The sequence below is a fragment of the Nicotiana sylvestris genome, chromosome 2 (assembly GCF_000393655.2).
Source record: "Nicotiana sylvestris chromosome 2, ASM39365v2, whole genome shotgun sequence".
Lineage (NCBI taxonomy): Eukaryota > Viridiplantae > Streptophyta > Magnoliopsida > Solanales > Solanaceae > Nicotiana > Nicotiana sylvestris.
The window spans coordinates 118,510,365-118,532,876 of record NC_091058.1 but is presented as its reverse complement, the minus strand read 5'-3'; the positions used below and the strand labels follow the sequence as shown (position 1 = coordinate 118,532,876).

The 22,512-nt window shown below is 33.6% G+C and overlaps 1 protein-coding gene across 2 annotated transcripts; it reads right to left on the bottom strand.

Moving 5' to 3' along the window:
• Positions 1 to 848: 848 nt before the first annotated feature.
• On the bottom strand, positions 849 to 6,090 carry LOC104216664 (uncharacterized). 2 transcript variants are annotated; one of them, XM_009766777.2, is made up of 11 exons: positions 5,902 to 6,090; positions 5,622 to 5,731; positions 5,400 to 5,456; positions 5,266 to 5,328; positions 5,087 to 5,155; positions 4,923 to 5,015; positions 3,446 to 3,550; positions 3,291 to 3,368; positions 2,834 to 2,962; positions 2,073 to 2,178; positions 849 to 1,660 (listed from the first exon to the last, which is right to left on the bottom strand). In XM_009766777.2, exons 2-11 carry the CDS (start codon positions 5,727 to 5,729, stop codon positions 1,470 to 1,472), a joined length of 999 nt encoding a protein of 332 aa, XP_009765079.1. In that variant the 5' UTR covers positions 5,730 to 5,731; positions 5,902 to 6,090; the 3' UTR covers positions 849 to 1,469. The 2 variants fall into 2 exon arrangements, with proteins under 2 accessions (XP_009765079.1, XP_009765080.1); XM_009766778.2 differs by lacking the exon at positions 5,902 to 6,090 and having other exon boundaries at positions 1,374 to 1,660; positions 5,400 to 5,503; positions 5,622 to 5,712.
• Positions 6,091 to 22,512: the final 16,422 nt, after the last annotated feature.

Sequence of the window (22,512 nt, the reverse complement as noted above, 5' to 3'; positions counted from 1 at the left end):
CCGCCTCTGCTTCCTCCTCCTGAGGATTTACTAGTGTTACTTTTCATTATTGAGCTCACTCGGATACTGTATTATTATTATTATTTTTTTTTTATTTTTTTTTTTGGACTGCAGATTTTGTTCTCTTCAAGAATAGCATCCTAGTTGCTTAATCTTTTGTGAAGCGTTCATATCTTTGTCCTAACTTAATAACTGATCTTAATCTGTAATTAATAAGGCACAGTTTGATACTTCAGAAAAGGAAAAAAAAAAAGAACTTTTGTTAGTAGACATTTGTGATGTGCCAAACTTTGAATAAGTTAAGGGAAAATTAGATTGAAGATTTTGATGGGTAGCTTTTTTAGCATATCATGTCATACACCATCAGTTGTTATCTCCAAAAGCAGGAGGAGAAACAAAGATGACAGCCTTTGGGGACAGCGATAAAATCTGAATGATACCAGCTTCTGCTCAACTTACTACCTTTTGAAAAATCAAGTTAAATAGAAAATCATGGTTGGAGTAAAATTCCAAGGAAAAATATAGCAGAGAAATAGAAGGAAAAATATAGCAGAGCAATGTAACCACAGCTAATGAAGCATGAGATCAGTCCAAGCAACTTTTCTTTTTCTCTGGATTGTTAGGATCAGTCCCCGCAATGTAGGAGGACACTTCTACGAGTGCTGCGAAAAGAAGGAAAAAATAGCGCGTGCGCACGCATGCACACACACAGTAACAATAGCAATTCCTTCTTTAGAACCATTTATTAACATTAGGAGTGGCAAACGGACGAGTCAGGTCGGATATGGTTCGGGTCGGAAACGGGTAATGAAAAAATGGATCTATTATCCAACCCAACCTATATTTAATACGGATTAACCGGCGGATAATATGAGTTACCCATATTATCCATGACTTCTTGTATATGATCACTTTTGGGAGAATTCTTATTCCCCCTAACTTGAGGAACCCCCAATTTGAGGCTTTACAAATGTAAAAGTTAGACCCATTGGTTATCCATTGATTACTCATTTGAAAATGGATAATATGGTTCTTATCCATATTTGACCCGTTTCTAAAAAGTTCATTATCCAACCCTTTTTTTAATGGATAATATGGGTGGTTAACTGTTTTCTTTTAACCATTTTGCCCCCCCCCCCCAATTAACATCTTTATTTGGTACATTAGGATGTTCTAAATCATAGAACAGCCTGACCTTCCCTGAAGAACTCTTCCCAACTCCAAAATGGTAAAAGAAAAGATACAACAATTGAATGCATTTTCAATAGGTTGTTTGGTTCTATTGCCTCTCCATTCTATTCGATGGTTTTGAAAAGCAGCAGGAAAGTTGGCAAAATCTATCCATGTCATTGAACTCTATGGTTGAACCGCCTGGCATCCGCTGTACTATAGCAGTGGGTATATCCCCATGTCTGAAGCAGTTAACATGCAGTGATATCACCCAAAAGAAAGGATGCAAGGTTAACGCATTATACCCATGATTTCCAAGCCTTGCGCATCTTGTTTGCAACATATCTGACTCCATGAACAGCACCAGCAGTCAATAAACCTGCAATAGCTTGCCTCGTGCTAGAAACCATAACCTTACGTCTAACTAGCCTCTTCATGCACTCAGCAGCCTGTTCTTTTGAACCAATCACTACTTGTTGCCTAACTCTACCTACAAGACAATATGGCATAAATGAAATGATCTGCTTTAGCTGAGGAGGGAACATTATAAAAGCTTATAATAAGAACTAAAATAATTGCATAAAAGTATCTTTTTTTTAGAAGTTCAAATTTTTAGATGAGACAAACACACAATTCAACGTGCAATTAGGATAGACAAAGATATCTCGAGTCTCACCATCACCCACTAACAAAAAATATTTTTGCGTACTTGACCCAAGAAAAGGATTGACACGTGAGAGTTACAAATGGAAAGTAACTAAACAAAAGTGTTCCTTCGCTAACGTGGCAGTAGATGCAATTCAACAGGAACTACTAAGGAGAAATAAATCTGAAAGAACAGGCAATATTTTAAGATAATTTCCTTTCCAGAAATCCATTCTTTTTGCATTTGAAGTACGTACCAGAGTCGTTGAGAATCCTCTTTTCTCCAAGTTTCATGCCCATCTCACTTCTGATTGATGGAGGAAGAGAAGAAACTAAGGTGGAAGCAGCAGATAATCCACAATCCTGATTTTGATACACTAAAACATGTCAATCTTTGAGATTGACTTGATCTTGATTTTCCAATTCACATATTCTCGACAGAGGATAACCAAAATCAATCTTCTCAGATCCATCAGAAAGAAAAAACGCGCTAATGTAGTCAAAGAATCTCATACAGATGTATTACTAAAAGCAATACGAAAAAGTCAAGAAAACACTCAAGGATCGAGAATGACTCAATAACCAGAAAAGTGCACAAGTTATAATCATGTAAGTACAAACTAATTTTCATGGAAGGAAACTAGTGACGTCCAAAGCTCTAATTGACAAGTCGTGCAACCAAATGACTTTGCAGCTATTTGAAAAACGTCTAGAATAGAAAGACTAACATATCTGATCACAGAAGTTACCATTCAAGGCCAGAAAATTAGTATTAAAAATGGAAAGTAATGGGCAACAACATAGGGGTCCTGTCAGCATGACTCATGCTGTATATTCTTGATTACCCATTGACACAATAATGATTTTTTATGCTTCAGTAGAAACGTGTTTTATCGCGGATATTGATACGTGCACATATTAAGACACATATAGATTACAAAAGATTTATCAGCATCATTCAGCAGAATTAACCATGACAAGGAAGCAACAAGAGATAAAGATTTAGAAGGAGAGAGACCTGAAATATGTTTACTTGCTTATCCCCAGCTGATGAAAATCGCAACAAGTTCTTAGCCGCATATTCTTCCAGAGATGGCTTATACATTTTCTCAAATAAATGATATTGTCCTTGAACAATTTTGTTGACCTGGATCAATATGCAGTGAAGAATTTCATGTCCACAGAATGGAAGAATCAGTTCAATCACTTAATGTGGCATGAAAATAGCATATGCACTATGGTATACTATGCTAAAAGTTGGGATTGGAATTCTAGTCCAAAACAGGTACCCTGTAGATAAGATAACATACACATTTTCAATATAAATTAATTGATCTGCTGGAAGTAATATCAACTATAAAATTGAGAAACTACCCATTTACATCTGGAACTTACACGTAAAGTGATGCTTTCCTGTGGTACAGTTAGGGCCACAAAAATCTAAAACTTAGGCTCCACTCAAGTCTCAACTCTACCTTATTTTTGTCCTCCGCAAAAAGCATACGCAAGTCACCCATATATGAGAGGCTACAGATTTTGGCATATAAATCTTCCTGCATAAACACCAAATTCCAAGTGGCATGTGTTATGTGCCTGTACTAATTGACGAGAAATGAATAAAGAGACGAACCTCTGTGAATTTTGATGGCAAAAGGAGAAGAGCGGCAGAAGTTGCAGCTTTTAGGTTCACAGTGTTCACATTTTCTACATCCAAGTTATCCACAAGAATGTTCACCTGAGTTAGAAGTAAACATAAGTTATGACTGAAAGACAGTCACCCGGCTCACCACTAGAAGCAAAAAGGAAACCAACAAATAAATCCAGAATGTTATGGTTGAGTATGAAACTAAGGTAGGTTGAAGGATATCTGTTGAATGCATCACAGAATATAATTCAAAGAAATCAGACAAAGCCTTTCTATATTTTCAATCCACAGTAGACTTAAGACTCTCTATTCAGGACACACATTAGTTAAGCATTGACTGCCCAACTAGAATGCACAGAAATGCTATAAAAGTTAAATAATAGATACTAAGCTCCCAAGCCACTATCATTAAGGAGGAAACAGAAACCATACAGGGTAGGGGATGTAGGTTCCGCAATGAGTTGCAAACTATGATGCTATATAGAGCTTTGGCGGTCAAATGTCAAGTTTGTTCAAGTCTAAAATCTTTGAGCAGACATACACAAAAGAAAACAAAGCATCTCAATCGAATATTTTCAACAGAAATTCTTCTTTTTGACACTCATAAGAAATGCTGAGTGAATAGCTCATGTTGGGTGTATCTCTGAGAGTATAACAAGTTAACCACACTCACTGTACTTTTCACTTCTCCTGACTGAATGGCTTTTTCATCTTCAGGTCAATACAAGTGAGACAGAGACAGGGACAGAGAGAGAGATTAAAAGCTAGCAATGGTGTGCCATCAAAAATCAAAAGCACGTGCCAATTTGTTTTGTATGAAAATGCAGGCTGAGATATTTGAGTTTCACGTACAGAACCGGTGATATCATGATATACTTTTAGCAAATACCTAGCATCCACTAATTTAGCATCGGTTCAAAATAGGATTATAATTTATTTTTTTTGGATGAAGTTCTACATAGGATTATAACACAAATACATTATGATAAATTTGTATTCTTTTGGTCTCTAGGCAACTTGAAGGTGAGATCGTAAGGCTAAGAGAGCACACAAGAACTAATGGATATTACCTTGATCAACTTAAGTTTATTTAACCGCCAAATAGGAGTAAAAACATATTACGAAGTTTTCTAACTTTTGTTATACTAAGAACAAGCTGACATTTCCTAAATGATGATTCCTTGCTACTTTAAGAATACAAGTATTTATAGCGAGTCAAGGGAGTGACAATCATTGATAAAGACCTAACCTAATACCATCATTTTTATCAAATTCAGTTACAACAGTAAATAAGATTCACTTGACTTGTCAGTACTACGATAATGATAAAGAGGCACAAGAGGATTACAAAAAATTCTGACCAACTTAAGTTCATCCATCCCGTTCTTTCATCAATGAACTAATAATGAAATTGAAATCCATCAAATATGTTATTTAAATAGCACTTTAGAACAAGCCATACGGGTTTCTGCAGACGACCACTGAGATAAAACCTCTCCCATCCCAATATGTCTTGAATCAAGTCATGCATTCGAACAACTCCGTACTTGAACATCTGAAAAAATATCTCAATGTGAAATTTCTGATGTGTTAACAAAAAGTGCATCTTCGTTAAATGGTCAATACCTTGTTGTTGCAAGACACAAATGGGTTGAAGTGTACGCCAACACCAATGTCATTTGCAATATCAGTTATCTGATCGAGTGCATAGTGACTTGTTCTTTAGTACAAAATATATATATATATATATGAAGTTGTGAAAGAATGAGCGAAATTAAAGTAAATTCAAGAAAGCAAAAAAGCACCATCCTTGCTCCACCAAGGTGAACGAGCCATGAAGCATAGTGATCCTTGTTCAATTTTAGATTCTGCATAGTAGAAAGACGTTAGATTTTGACATCAAAGATGGTCGAGAATTGCTTAAAATTGAGCAATTTACCTCAGAATGCCATTGCTTAGGATCAGCTACTCCAATAATGTAATCTATCATAGATGTCTAGCAATGAAGTTGTTAGTAATGCACTATTGCAGCATGCTACAGAACTTCTTGATCAAACAAAACCATAAGTGGAGTGACTAAAGATGCATTCATTATCAGGTTAACACTTTAAAGAAGAAAATCACATCTTTGATATCAGAGAAAGAAGAAGTATAAAAAAACCTCATCTTTATTGTTGGGATGGAGTTTGGAACCATATAAACAGCAGAACTCAACAGGGGGTAGAATTTCAAGCAAACTCCCTAACTCAGCTTTATCCTCACCCGCCATTTCTGCATTAACATTTCAAAACAAAAACATAAACCATGTAATAAGTTACATGCAGTATAATAGGAGCAAAATCTTGAAATATTTTCAGTGGAATTTCATCAAACATCTGGGAGGCATGCATGACTGAATAAAGTATTCAACAGAATTTTGTCGTTTACTATTTTCCACTTACTGATCACTGCAGAGGTACAAATTCGAATCCCTTAACAAGCTCTGCTATCCATTGGGTAAATCTTCAAAAAAAAAAATTAAATAAAATTTCCTGGGTTTTTTCAAGGGTTTAAGGAGGAGGTGGGTTGTTGGGTCTGCCATTGAAGAAGAAGCAACAGCTCCAAGTCAAACATGAGTCAAAGCCCATATCTGATACTTTGGTTGGGCTCAGCCGAAGCACTCCTTATTCTATCCTGGTCTTGGACTATAGCCCACCAAGTTTCTCTCCTCTTCACTTTCCTGATATTAACTCTGATCTTATAAACCGTTGAAATAAGATAAATGCTTTTTTTTGTTGTGAAAATGACAATGTATAACCGCTTTCAAAATAATAAGCAGGAAAATGTATTATTTTTTGTATATATATATATATAATTTGTATGTTATATACAAAAATTATATAAATTTCGGAAAAGGTCCTAAAATACCCCTCTATTATTAAAAATTAGAGAATTTTCCCGCGCTTCGCGCGACATAAAAGATGTTAGCGAATATAGAAATAGTTTTATACATAAATTTGATCAGAATAGAAGACATAAAATTTTCATGTACATGCATGCATATAAAAGATAATTCTAGCACAGAATTCAAGAGAAGGGAAAACATTTTCCAACACTCTTTCTCAACCTTCCCCACCCTCACCAACCCACTCCACCCCTCTCCAAAAAAGGTTTTTTTTTTTAAAAAAAAAAATTCAGTTTTTCTGTTACCACCCACCCTACTACCTCTCCACCCCACCCTACCCCCCACCGCAAAAAAAAATATTTTTTACAATTTTAAATTTTTATTTTTTCGTTTTTCTGCACCACTCACCCCCCCCCCACACACACACCCCCACACCCGAAAAAATATATTTTTTAAATATATTATTTGAACTCATAAATATATTTTTCAGTTTTAATTTTTTTATTTATCAGTTTAAAAGTTCAAAATTTTACAAGTTCCAAAATTATGAGTTCGGAGGTTTATGTGTTTGGAAGTTTACGGGTTTAGAAATTATAAAGTTTATTGGTTCAAAATTCCGCGGTTTTGAAAGTTTAGCGGTTCAAAAGTTTATGAAATTTGTGGGCTTAGAAGGTTATTGATTTGAAAGTTTATGGCTTCATGTTTATGATATTTAAATTATTTATGAATACTCTTGAGAAGTCATTTTCCTTAATTTGCGTACCAAACACTGAAAAATGAATAAGATTACTACTTATTTTCCAAGAAAATATTTTCTTGAAAAATATTTTCCACGAAAAACATTTTCCTTTATACAAACACACCCGAAATGTCCTCCTTACACTATGCTACTTTTAAAGTCTATGCAACAAAATGAAAGGGATGAAAAGAAAGAACAACTATACTTTCAAGAATGAAAAGGTCACCGAAAATTCTTTTGAGATAAACATAATCTGGTTTATCCTCAAAACTCAGTCATTAAGAAAATGGTAAATTCTTAAAAATAAATTAAAAGAGGGAACACTTTGAATTTATGGACACAAGGAAAATTGGGATTCAACTGAACTTTGTTTAAATATACTAAAGTCAAATTACAATTGCAGAAGGATAACAATAAAAATAGTACTGGTAACTAAAGGAAGGAGGTGAGTGATAGATAGAATAAAAAGGGGATGTGAATTTCAGAATTCTTCAATAACATCAATAGCCTGCTCTATTACACGCACAACACATGAATTATTTACCCTGGGTCCAATATATTATCAACCAATCTTCTGTTTGGATGCCTTAATCTGGTGCTCCTTCTAATGGTCCTATAATAAGATGCAAACTCTTTAAGATTGCCACGACAATATGTCTTTAAAAGAAAAAATATTACTAATGTCAACATTATTACTAATAAAAATCATGTCGCTAGCAACGACAAAAATATTGGAGCACAAAATATTTTTGTTGATGCTGAAACTTTCATTGGCATTTTATTCTCACTGATCCTCTCAAACAGACCCACAAATTCATCAGACAAACTAACATCAAGAATATCAACAAAGACGAATTAAACACAGAGAAAGTTTAAAGAAATCAGCGTTATTCAATGTAGTCATCGGACAATACTACCTATAAGTATCTGGTGGAGGCAGAAAACAATAGTAGAAACAAACACAGATTGAGAATGGGAGATAAGGGAATAACGTTGTCAACAATGGCTTTCATGTGTCTTCCATTATTATTATAAAGGAATGTAATGTTTCATTATTAATACCGCGAAACATTTCATTATTGGTTTTACTAATAAAAGGAACATAAGGCTCTTTGGTTAAGAGATGTGACTCTTCAGATTTGTTTAGGCAGATCACAGAAATTAAAAAAAATAGCAAAAAATAGGAAAAAAGATAAATATTAATCCTGAACTATGGAAGGCTCCACGTAACTGTTTTGTGTCCCTGTTTTATATAGATTATGACAAAAAAACTGGAGCACAAAATATTTTTGTTGATGCTGAAACTTTCATTGGCATATTATTCTCACTGATTCTCTCAAACAAACCCACAAATTCATCAGACAAACTAACACCAAGAATATCAACAAAGACGAATTAAATACAGAGAAAGTTTGAAGAAATCAACGGTATTCAATGTGGTCATCGGACAATACTACCGATAAGTATCTGGTGGAGGCAGAAAACAATAGAAGAAACAAACACAGATGGAGAATGGGAGATAAGGGAATAACGTTGTCAACAATGGCTTTTCCTGTGTCTTCCACTATTACTATCAAGGAACGTAACGTTTCATTATTAATATCGTGAAACATTTCATTATTGATTTTACTAATAAAAGGAACATAAGGCTCTTTGGTTAAGAGATGTGACTTTTCAGATTTATTTAGGCAGATCACAAAAATTAGAAAAATAGCAAAAGAAATAGGAAAAAAAGATAAATACTAATCCTCAACTATGGAAGGTTCCACGTAACTGTTTTGTGTCCCTGTTTTATATAGATTATGATAAAAAAAACTGGAGCACAAAATGTTTTTATTGATGCTGAAACTTTCATTGGCATTTTATTCTCACTGATTCTCTCAAACAGACCCACAAATTCATCAGACAAACTAACACCAAGAATATCAACAAAGACGAATTAAATACAGAGAAAGTTTGAAGAAATCAACGGTATTCAATGTGGTCATCGGACAATACTACCTAAAAGTATCTGGTGGAGGCAGAAAACAATAGTAGAAACAAACACGTATTGAGAATGGGAGATAAGGGAATAACGTTGTCAACAATGGCTTTTCCTGTGTCTTCCACTAATACTATCAAGGAACGTAACGTTTCATTATTAATATCATGAAACATTTCATTATTGATTTTACTAATAAAAGGAATATAAGGCTCTTTGGTTAAGAGATGTGACTCTTCAGATTTGTTTAGGTAGATCACAGAAATTAGAAAAATAGCAACAACAAAAATAGGAAAAACGATAAATACAAATCCTGAACTATGGAAGGTTTCACGTAAATATTTTGTGTCCCTATTTTATATAGATTACGACAAAAATACTGGAGCACAAAATATTTTTGTTGATGCTGAAACTTTCATTTACATTTTATTCTCACTGATTCTCTCAAACAGACCCACAAATTCATCAGATAAACTAATACCAAGAATATCAACAAAGGCGAATTAAATACAGAGAAAGTTTGAAGAAATCAACGATATTCAATATGGTCATCGGACAATACTACCTATAAGTATCTGGTGGAGGCAAAAAATAATAGTAGAAACAAATACGGATTGAGAATGGGAGATAATGGAATAACGTTGTCAACAATGGCTTTTCCTGTGTCTTCCACTATTACTATCAAGGAACGTAACGTTTCATTATTAATATCGCGAAACATTTCATTATTGATTTTACTAATAAAAGGAACATAAGGCTCTGTGGTTAAGAGATGTGACTCTTCAGATTTGTTTAGGCAGATCACAAAAATTTAAAAAATAGCAAAAAAAAAGGAAAAAAGATAAATATTAATCCTGAACTATAGAAGGTTCCACGTAACTGTTTTGTGTCCCTGTTTTATATAGATATATAGATTGTTTAAAATAACTCTCTATTATACTATTGGCTCAAAAAAGCTCATGTCGTCTTATTTTTGAAACACATACTCCTAATTTGACGGACACGTGGCACTCATCCAAGGATGTTCCGGCAACACCACCACCAAACTAAGGCCACATGTATCACTCTCTAGTCAATAACTAATAAAACAAAATATTCAAGATATTAGAACTTTCTGCCCTCATAAAAAAAAGGTAACAAGGACAATATTATTTTCATATAAACGAAAAGTAGTCGGAAAACACAAGAGGTTCCAGAGCTTACTCTTTCCCGCCATTCAGATCTACCTCAAGGATATGAGCAACTATTGTTCCCACAAAATGGGATTTACAAATTTTAAAAGTTCGATCCCAGGATTTTCATCCTTTAACTATGGTACAAAGGCATAAAATTCAGATTCCAAAATAATATATAATTTCAGATTTCGAAAATTATTTAAACCCAAAAACACTCCAAGCTTTATTAACAATGGCGGTTTCCTCTTTTACTTGTAAACTCTCTCCTATAAGTTTCTCCTTAAAAAGTAATTGACGGAGAAATAGAAAAGAACTGGGGGAGAAGGTGTAGCAGTGAAGAAAATTTAGAAATTGGGTTTTAGGGGGGAGCGGGAAAGAAGCCAAGAGTATGAGGGGAAGGGGTGAGGAGAAGAAGGATACGATAGGGTGGGGTGTGAGTATTTTGTTCTATATGATCTTTCTTTAATTGAAGGGAGAGATTCAAAAATAGTCACATTTACAATCGGTCGTTCAAAAATAGCTCAGTTTCAAAAATAATTAAAATTTAGCCATATTTCATGTAAAGATAAATCTGAGCGAAAACACTATTCAAAACCCGAAAAATATGCCAGTATATTATACTGGAGTTCCAGTATAAGCATGCTTGAACTCCAGCATATTATATTGGAGTTTCAGGATAAGAATGCTGGAACTCCAGCATAATATACTGGAATTCCAGCAAGTATAATTGTCCAGTATAATATACTGGAGTTTGGAGCACCGGTGCTCCAGTCTCCAGTATATTATACTGGAGTCAGCAAAGTATACCGGTCCAACATAATATGTTGGAGTTCATACACAGGTGCATCGAACTTCAGTATATTATGCTGGATGGGTCTCTATTGCAGCAAAATAGTGGCTATTTTTCATTGATTTCGTAAACGCTGACTATTTTTGAATGACCAGTCCGAAAACTAGCTATACCGTGCTATTTTTTACTTAATTGAAGGGTATAGTAGGGTGGGTCAGGCACGGGTAATTGGGCGGGTCACATCTAATTTAATATCACAGGGACTAACAACCTTGGATGAGTGCCACGTATCCTGTCCATCAAGTTAGGGATATATGTGTCTTAATAGTAAATAGGGTAAGGGTTTTTCAGAACTAATAGTATAACGGAGGATAATTTTAAATAATTTCTAATAGTAGAGGAATATTTCAGAACCTTTTCCGTATAAATTTTATATATACTTTTTCGCCTTTTGAATATAAATAATTTTTGGCGCGGCCTAAAAGTGATAATACCTATTTTTGTTTACGGTTTGAAGCACCAACTAACATATGATGGAAATGCACTGTTATGAAAACTCCAATGTCATGATAGGAATTTTATGATTCTTGTTATGATAAAAATCAAAATATGGTGGATGTCTACTCTTCCTCCATGATCTTTCTCTCAAATGGTTAATAACATATTCAATGACATATTTTCTATATTCAATGACATATTCCATGACATATTTTCTTCACTTTTCATGCCTATATAAAGGCCTTGTAATAGATAGGAAAATACACACAATTGAAGAAGAAAATCTCTTCATTCTCTCTATCTCTATTTCTTGTTCATGTTTTACTAAATTGCTTTTATTTCTTGTTCATGTTTTACTAAATTGCTTTTATTTCATAACACATTATCAGCACGAGTCTCTAACTAATTGTATATATATATATATATCTACAAAAAAATTTCTACATCCGGAAAGATTACAATTAGAAGCCATACATATCATCACATGGTTAAATGTAAAGAGAAACTACATATGGTAAGTAATGAAATGTAAGAAGGTATGATTATCTTATACTTGTCATTCCTTTAAAATCTCATATGCACACAACTTCGTACTACACCTGTATTGCATAAGCACATATTAATATTACATCTTTTATATCACATGAATGGAATAAAATTTTCGAAGTTCTATATGTGAAAATCATAGTAGCAGTTAATTGTTGATATGATGCATGTCATGGTAACCAAGGATATTTTATATAAATTGTCCTATGCATATTTATGTGTTAACTATCTTCAATCTGTCCTGCCGCTTTAAACATTTTCTTTTACTTGGATGAATATTTTTTTTCCTTTTGGATTTTTACACTTGCATATAGTACCAAAAAAAGGAATAAAAAATAAAATAAAATTGGTCATACTGATTAAAAGCATAAATCATCTTGAAGAAAACAAGAAATACTTCACATCTTTATCTAGGTTGATTAATTAGTACTTCTTTGATATTTGGAAAACAAACCAGCTATTTGAAAGTATACTTCATAATTTATGGTCGTATCATTTGAAAGCAAACAATGATTAGTATGATTACTAGAAGAGGTATTTTTGAGTATCCATGACCTACTTGATGCTTGCTACTGACTTACCATTTTTAAGTATTTTATATGAATGATGCACAAGCTACAACTGGTAAGTTGTTACCTATAATGTCACTTTTCAGGTAATATAAATGCTGAATTTATGTATTAGTACTATATATGTGTTGTTACCTATATGGTGTACTTTTGATAAATTTATTCACTAATTGCTTGTTGAATTGAGTGAAGAAAAGTCATGGCGTTAAATCAAATCCAATAGGTAGGGTATACCCCGAAAACAATAATATTTTTGAGAGAGACTCAATAAATATTATGACAATGATTTTATGATCCTTTTAAACTCTTATAGAATTTAGAAGAAATATTCTGACTACAAACGGTTGTATTTCATATAGATGCTACAAATTAATTAATAAAGATTTACACTAATTTGAGATTTGTACACTTATTTAAGAAAGCAAATTTGATTTGCTAAGTTGCAAATTAGTTGTGTATAACTTTCTTGGCATATGATTGAAATTAAGGCTTGAGAATCAATCTCAATATTGTTTAGCCTATTATGCCATTGATTGAGGGTAAGACATGGGGATCAAGTCCTGATGCTCCATAATGATAAGAGTTGGGTTTGAGTCCCAATTTATTATGGCCTAACATGCCTTTATATTGGTAAGACATTCGGTTTGAGTCCCAATATACCATATTGATGATATAATGATGACTAAAGAAAAATAATATATTTTTCATGAAAAGGCATGAAAATTGTCCCACTTGATTTGTTCCATTCTTGAAGTGAATGTGATAACAATGCATAATAAGTTTCAATGAAGACAATTGGTTGAACAATGAACGTGGGCGTTCCAAATATCAAAATAATAATAATCATCACTATGATTATAAAAGGAGAACAATAAGGGTTCTCAAAATAGTCCTTCAAAATGTGAAGGCAATGCTTACCATCAAATTGGTATGAAAATAATAAAGCACGTCGCTGATTATGATCCATTCCTTGAAGAGAATGTGACTTACGATAAACATTGAGAATGCAAACTCATTCCTAAAGTTGAATGTGGCAATATGTGATAAAAGCAATGAATAAAGACATGCAATTCATGATTATATGAATACCACACAACTCACCTCTAAAGGAGGTTTGAGTAAAATAAAGAGAATAAATATTATTGTGTGGTTACATGAATATGTCATTGGTCGTGTACATGTGATATGCCAAATATTATTTTGCCATGCCTTATAAAAGTTATTAAAGGCAAAATTAAAGCAAGAAATGATTTTGCTTATGATGATTTTGACCATGACAATTTATTATGATATAATTTTCTCCGTGAAGGAGACATTTACCATATGAATGGTATGATAAAAGATCTTGTAGTACAAAAGTTGTTAAGAACTCCGGAAAAACTAATTTGTTACTACCCGGATGAATAAACTTATTCATGACATTGATATTGTAAAGTCTCAAAAGAAACTTTTTGAGTTTCAAATATATAAGTCAAAGTGATTGGCATATTGAGACTATAAATGAAAGGAAGATTGAATATCTTCATATTTCTATAATCATACCGGGTAAATATGAAAGGTTACCCGATCTTCTTTCTATTTGTACTACACAAATATAAGCATGATGCTGGAATCATATGCCACAAGTAAACTAGAGATTTACTAAAATAAATATTAATTGGCATGACCGGTTGACCATATCGGTTCAATTATGATGCGAAAAATTAATTAAGAATTACATTGACACATATTGAAGAATAGAAGATTCTTCAAGAATTCTCTTGTGCTGCTTATTCTCATGATATACCAGTTAAAGGTTGGGATTGAATCTTTTGATTTCTGGAAGGAATAAAAGGTGATATATATATGGGCCCAGTCACCTGCCATGTGGACCGTTTACTATTATATGATTTTAATAGATGCATCTATTTTATGGTCACATGTGCATTTGTTATCAACTTGCAGTTTGGTTTTTGCAAGATTGCTTGCTCAAATTATTAGAGCACAATTCCAGAATATAAATTATGATGATTTATCTTAATAATACTGGTTTAAATCCAAGTTGGTTTAGCAGAAATTGTATGCCTCCAATTATAGCTAAATCATTGGTTATGAGAACAAAACTTCCAAAAACAAAATTTGGTATGAGATTTATTATTTAATATACAGCAGCACTTGTACGCATCTAGCCAAGTTATAAAAATTTCTCCCTATCACAATCGGTTCAGGGTCAGGAACCAAATAATTTCTATATAGAAATATGGATGTGCTATATGATTTAATTATGCCACCAAAATGCACAAAGATGAGTTCCCAAAGATGGTTGGGAAATGTGTTGGTGATCCCAACATTAGGGGGAGAAAATGGGCAGCTGAGAAAGTGATACGTGAAATGAATTATTATGAATACATATAGATCCTCGTACAAGAAAATATAAACTTGAAGTTCAAGTGATAATTCATTTACAAATTATTGCCAGACGCATTTGCTGACCCAAAGCTAAATGTCATATTTCAGCTGCTAATGCTCCAAATAGAATAAAGTCCATGAGGGACAGAGTCTATGGCACGCATGAAGTGTAACAGACCAATCGGTTCCAAAGATAAAACTCCTTGAAGAAGGAGAGGGGCAAATATTCAAAATGGTCATAATAAGGAGGCAAGTGCCCTAGAAGAGCACCACGACATAACACTTCATAAGACCTCATGGGAGAGGCTCAGGTACCTGAAAATAATGAAATAAAGAGATCTCAATAAGTTATGTCTTTATTGGGTAATAATGGAACCGACATAAAATGATTGTCGACGATATTGTTAATATAATGTAGCGCTCAATATGATTAATATTGACGAGGATCTTGAGATCAAATCTGTCATGAAATTTGGACGGATAAAAGATTGGCCAAATAAAAAATACGCAATGAAATTGACTTCACTTGAAAAATGTGAAGTTGGACGGATAGTCCAACACCTGAAAGTATAAAGTCAATTGAGGTATAAATGTGTTCTTGTGCGAAAGGTTCAAGTCGATAGACATAAAGACGACTTGTGGCACAAGAAAATTAGTAAATATCCTCACATTGATTATATGGAGACATGTTCTCTTATAGTGGATATAGTCACTTCAGGTTTTAATCTGGCAATATATGAAAAACTTGATATGCGTATAGTGGATATCATTGAAAGATTTAAATTGTCTTGGAGCATATTAAGGTTTCCAAGAAATTTATTAAATAAAGCTTCAAAATCCTTATACGGATTGAAACAATCAGAGCCCATGTGCTATAATCGCCCGAGAGAATACTTGTTGAAAGAAGGGTATAAGAATAATTCAATTTGTCCTTGTGTCCTTATAAAAGGATATGGATTTGAATTTGTTATAATCGCCATGTATGTTGATGATTCAAATATCATTAGAACTCCCGGAGAGCTTCCTAAAGCAGTAGACTGTTTAAAGAAAGAATTTGAAATGAAAGATCTTGGAAAGACAAAATTTTGTCTTGGTCTACAAATTGAATATATGAAAGATAGAATTTTTGTCCTTCAATCAGCATACACTAAAAAGATTTTAAAAAGCTTCTATGTGGATAAAACACATCCATTAAGTACTCCGATGGTTGTGAGATTACTCGATATAAATAAAGATCCACTCTGACCTCATGAAAATAATGAAGAACTTCTTGGTCCTAAAGTACCATATCTTAATGCAATTGGTGCGCTAATATATCTTGCTAACACTACAAGGCATGACATAACTTTTTCAGTTAATGTCTTAGCAAGATATAGCTCCGCTCAAGGATAAATTGGAATGAAATCAAGCACATATTGCGTTATCTAAGGGGGATTACCGGTGTGAGCTTATTTTATGGCAATGATTGCAATACCGATCTTATTGGTTATGTCGATGTGGGGTATTTATCTGACACACATAAGGCTTGATCTCAAACATGTTATGTGTTTACATGTGTGGCACTGCCATATCTTGGCGATCGACTAAGCAATCAATCGTGGCTACTTCTTTTAATCATGCTGAGATAATTGCTATTCATGAAGCAAGTCGAGAATGTGTATGGTTGAGGTCTACTATACATCTTATTCGAGACAAATGTGGTTTGAAGTGTGATAAACTACCCAAAGTTTTGTATGAAGAAAATACAACATGCATAGCCCAATTAAAGGGAGGATTCATAAAGGAGTTAGGACAAAGCACATTTCACCTAAATTATTGTTCACACATGATCTTCAAAAGAATGGTGATATTAATGTGCAACGGATCCGTTCAAGTGATAATATGGCTGATTTGTTCACCAAATATCTACCGGCGTCAACCTTCAAGAAACTAGTGTACAAGATTGGGATACGAAGGCTCAACGATGTGAACTGATGATCTCATCAGGGGGAGTTAATACGCGTTGTACTCTTTTTCCCTTACAAGGTTTTGTCCCATTGGGTTTTCCTTGCAAGGTTTTTAACGAGGCAACCAAAAGGCGTATTTCTAAATATGTGTACTCTTTTTCCTTCATTAGGATTTTTTTTCCCAAAGGGGGAGTGTTATGATAAAAATCAAAATATGGTGGATGTCTACTCTTCCTCCATGATCTTTCTCTCAAATGGTTAATGACATATTCAATGACATATTTTCTATGTTCAATGACATATTCCATGACATATTTTCTTCACTTTTCATGCCTATATAAAGGCCTTGTAATAGATAGGAAAATACACACAATTGAAGAAGAAAATCTCTTCCTTCTCTCTATCTCTATTTCTTGTTCATGTTTTACTAAATTGCTTTTATTTCTTGTTCATGTTTTACTAAATTGCTTTTATTTCATAACAATTCTAATAATAGTTGTCAGCAAATGTTGACCACTAGTCTATAAAGTAAAGTTTGAAGGTGCTCTTTAATTCATCTCAATTCCTAAATCCTATTTCAAAAAATTTTAGTACCCCTGATTAACTCATATTTCCTATTTAATTTACAGTGAATATGGTGAGATATATGGGATTCCTCTATTCTTAACTAGGGGTCTCTTGTTCGAGCTCCAAAAATGAAAAAATTCCTTATAAGAATTGTTCTCCTTTAATGAGATCTACACGAACTAAATCTAAATTAATCGGACCAATAAATGTCGCTTACCAAATAGTAATACCAATCTTTTTTAATAGAATTTCTCTTCATTTTTGAATTATGACGGAGGAGCCACTTGTATTATGACATGTAATGTGTTGTGCATATGTTAAATTGGACATTACCATTGGCTTTAGCGTACCATTCTAGAACATGGAGTTTTATTTTTGTTAAGGAATTTCTTTCAAAAACTAAATTTTGAATTGTTTTAGTGGCTATGAATTTGGTGCTTTCATTTTACTTGGAGATTAAATAAGACAACAGAAAAGAAAGAAAATTTTAATCGTTCTACTTTAAAATTTGTCCTGGATCGTAATTCAGGTCTTAGTGGAATTTGTAATGAAATCTAACTATGGAGAGTGTTGAACTTGACATGTCTGTTTGATCGAATTTTTTTTTTTGTGTTTTGGGATAAAACTACGAAATTTTAATTTCTTCATCTTTTTATTTTTCTCTATACCCATTCAATTAAAAGGCCTAACTTTAAGTAAAATGAAACAATAACGGAGAAAAGACAAAAGACTCAATTTCAGAAAAATATTTTTAAGGGAATTAAGTAGGCGTTCCAGTTGAAGCTAAAAAAATACATATTTATAAAAAAATTGAAATTGTGAAAATGAAGTTGTGTTGGGTGTTTATCCGTAAAACGGTACAATTGAATTTATAACGTAATTTATAATACGTGAATTAAATTGATCCGATAAAGTAAAATAACAAAGGGCAAGCAGATTAAATAAAGATAATTGAAGAAGAAACAAGCATGATCTTTAGAATATTCCCACTGGGATCGATAATAATTGAAAAATCTCGAACACGCTTGTATAAAGCTTAAGAGAATGAGAGAAAAAATAATGTCTTTTGCTATTAGTATTTCCTGATCGTGTCTTCTCCTCCCTTTACAGTAGAATGACAACCTCTATTTATACTAGAGCTGAGGTGCTTGATTACAAATCATGCCCCATTAATTATCAATATTAATATTATAATAAAAGGTCATTAAAAGATGATAAAGAATAATAAAGGGAGTAAAGTCTAATAAAGGCCGGAGGAGTCTTGGAGTCTTCTATAACATTTTCATAAAGGTCATATCTTGAATTGCTTCTTATCCGATCATAGGTTCATATCCGGTATCATCATGGTTGAGTCATTACCGAGGGGCCATCCTTGACACATGTCGTTTTCCAAGTCAAATAACTCTTGAGATCGGTTTTTATCATATACAAATAGTTTCCTCACTTTTCGGTTACTCACTGTGATGTGACCGGAAAGTAAAAAAAATTATCCTTTCCATCCTCGTTACTGCCTAATTAAAAACCTTGCCGGAAAAACTCAATCAGGACAAAAATCGGGCAAAGGAAAAAAAGAGTGCAAAACTTAAGGATTTAGATGATAACTCCACCACTTATTATTCTTTTGTTGATGACTAATTGGCGCTGAAGAAGTATCACCATCACAAAAATTTGATCTCGAATTTTTAGTGTCCACACGAAACTTTTAATCTTTTAATTTTGACTCTTGAGTTTTTAGTTATGCTCAAAAACTTTTTTTTTTGACTTTTGACTTTTGGATTTTTCAGTTGTGCCAAAAAACTTTTCTCTAAGTTTTGACTATTGGACTTTTAGTTGTATCCGATTTTTTTTTTGAGTTTTGACTCTTGGGTTTTTAGTTATACCCGAAATTTTTTATAATATCACAGCCTTAGAGACTGGGGATGTACCTCTGGTTTTGATAAAGTCCGAAAATTTAATGCATCCGGTTAACTTTGTGAGTGTGAAATAAGGCATCCAACCTTTAGCCATTTGACTGGATGGCTTTATAAGAGAGGCCCTTATGTTTATGGTGCTTATAAAAATGACGTCTCCTGTTCATCCAGACACAATTATTCGATTTGTAATCGTTATTTGCTTTTAAGTATAAGCAAATTTCAAGATGATTTTGTTCATTCAGACATGTCACACCTCCTTTTTCTTACCCCCCGGAGGGTATAAAGGGAGTTTTTTTTCAATTTAAGTGAAAATCGAAACGGGATTATTTAATTAAAAATCAGAGTCGTCACTTGGGAGATTTATGGTGTCCCAAGTCACCGGTTCAAATCCCGAATAGAGGAAAAGAATGACTCTGTTTAACAGTCTGCGAACCAGAAATTCGGGTAAGGAATTCTGTTAACCCGGGAGAAGGTGTTAGGCATTCCCGAGTTCCGTAGTTCTAGCACGGTCGCTCAACAGTTATATCCGGCTTAATTATGTGATTTAGAACAATTTGAACTTATGTGCAATTTTAACTTTAACCGCTTTTGTTCCTTTTTAGAGAAAATTGCAACGTTATTAAAACACTTCTCGAACCACGTCACATAAATGCACCCGTGGTCTTTGACACATTTTAACATCGTTGAGATTTGGATTTGAGTCACATAAATGTGCACCCAAGTTTAGGGAGATAAATTATTAAAATACGTGCCTAAAGCAACTAATGTGTTATTAACTTTGCGAGGGCCCTTAAAATTCGCTAAATGACTCGTCTCGAATTCTAAGTATTTTAAAAGAAGTAATTATACGAGGGCCACGCATTTGTCATTTTATTTGGCGTGGCGCACCTCGAATTATTCTAATCAAGGGGGGGTATTCAATCTAAATTGATGAGGGCCGTAAATTATTCTACTTATAACAGCTCACCTCAGGCTATTGTTAAGAACTCAGCTTACGGTAAAAGGGGGCTTGGTTGGTAAGTCCCGTTAACCAGGGAATTGGGCAACAGAGTGAAAGGGGGGCCAGTGTCTGTTCGAGACATTTGGGCCCAAGGGTGAGCCCACATGAGCAATATAGGATTCATACTGCTACACACACCAAGAGATACGAACGCAAGAAATGGGCCAACGTTAGAGGCCCAAGTCCAATACTTCATTATTAGTGATTGAAATCAGGGGCTGTCTTCACTAAAGCTAAGTCAATTTTGACTTAAATACTCGTAATCGTGAGTGGATTCAGAATGCTATTTCTCTCAAACAAAGCTAACACGCCATATGATGGATGAGAACAATTCGTAGACAAATGTTTGTGATTTCTATCCCGAGTTTAAAGCCATGCAAATTACAGGCACTCATTTCCAGTTTATGCCTAACAAGAAAATGCTTTTGAAATGGAAATGTAAGAGCATGCTTCCCCCTCTAAATTCCAGGCCAGTAGTTTTGGCACAAAATGAAATGCAAAGTACAACAATACGGAGAATCAGAACCATGATAAAATTAAGCACCTAATGAATATGTTACGGGGTACTATAATCTATCACCTTCTGATTACCAAATCCCACAAAGGATCTGCCTAGCAAGCAGCAAAATGAAAATTCTCAGGCTCACTTCAGCCTCCTTAATACTCACAGATGCAGCAGACCATATTCAGAACTTATAATGAAAGTCTATGTACTACAAAACCAAACACTCAACTATAGAAATGGCAATAGAAGAGTGAGTCATTACAGAAAATAAATTGGCTACATAATTCTCAAGTAAACCCACCACCAACCAATGTGCCACTATGAGGCCGGGTAGCTTAGACAAACTTCAATACACAAAAATCAGAACATGAAAGTAAAAAAAAACAGAGGATTCAGGGCAAGTTAGTAGCAATTTCATATTCCATAGTCATGCTCCATTTTACATACAAGTAATATCCATAAATGTCAAGGTATACCTGAGATTGAACAACAAAACCAACAGAGAGTGAGATATCAACAGTAACAGCAACAGAGCTCAACCAAATTCGGTACCCAAAACAGATGAAATCAACTCAGAATTCCACCGAAACAGTGATTCTTATCAAAGCTTGGATCAGAAAAACTTTCGAAATCACTGTCACTCCATTTCAAATCTTAGAATAAAAGACTCTTGTTTTCAGAAGAAAAAGAAATCAGAAAATCTTGAAAAAAAAACTCAATGAAACAATACTCCCAACTTGAATTAAAACATCAAACTTTTAAGATCAAAATCTCAAGACTCAAGCAGAATTTTCAATGGAACAGTACATTTCCCATATTTTTTTCTGGTTTTCAGCTATTTTTTATTTTTCTAGATTTTCTCTCTTGAAGTTCCAACCGCCTCTATCTCTGTATTTTTCAGCTCTTAACTCTATTGTTCTCTCTTGTGTTTTTTTACCCTGTCTCCCTTAACACCTCTAAAGTTCAACCTTTAAATAAGCATTCATTTTAGTGTATCCTCCATTATCAATTCACTTTTTCATTTTTAACTACCCACTAGCTTAGTGCTTTCTTAATTTAAACAGCTATTGCAATCCCAACCCTACCACTATTAGAAGCTTCTTAAGTAGATAATCACTTGAATTATACTTATATTAATCAGTTCTTATCAATATAATTAAACAAGAAGTTAAACCAAACTATTGAACTAATCCTAATTATTCTGACTAAGTGATTAAACGACATACGATTTCCAAATTCTAAACAAACTGACCACACGAACTTATGAAACCAAAAACAAATTTACCAAACATTCTGAAAAATAAAACAACGAATCAAAAGATAGTTTATACCAGAAGATTGGTCGAGTTTTCAATTGAAATTGACCAGAGAAAAGAAAAAGAGATGGGGAAAGACGAACAATAGAATAATAATAACGAAAATAAACAAAAACTAGGAAAGAACTCACCGGACAGGCTCGAACTTGGAATTGGCACTCTAAATCAACCCAAAATAATACCAAACGTTTGTTTGGTGCAGAACAAACGAGCGTCATTATTCTGTGATGAAACA

Coding starts and splice junctions, on each gene's coding strand:
- LOC104216664 (XM_009766777.2), bottom strand. CDS start 5,729: ATGGCGGGTGAGGATAAAGCTGAGTTAGGGAGTTTGCTTGAAATTCTA. Junction 5,457..5,621: donor ATCCCAACAATAAAGATGAG/GTTTTTTTATAC, acceptor CTTCATTGCTAG/ACATCTATGATAGATTACAT. Junction 5,329..5,399: donor CTAAGCAATGGCATTCTGAG/GTAAATTGCTCA, acceptor TCTACTATGCAG/AATCTAAAATTGAACAAGGA.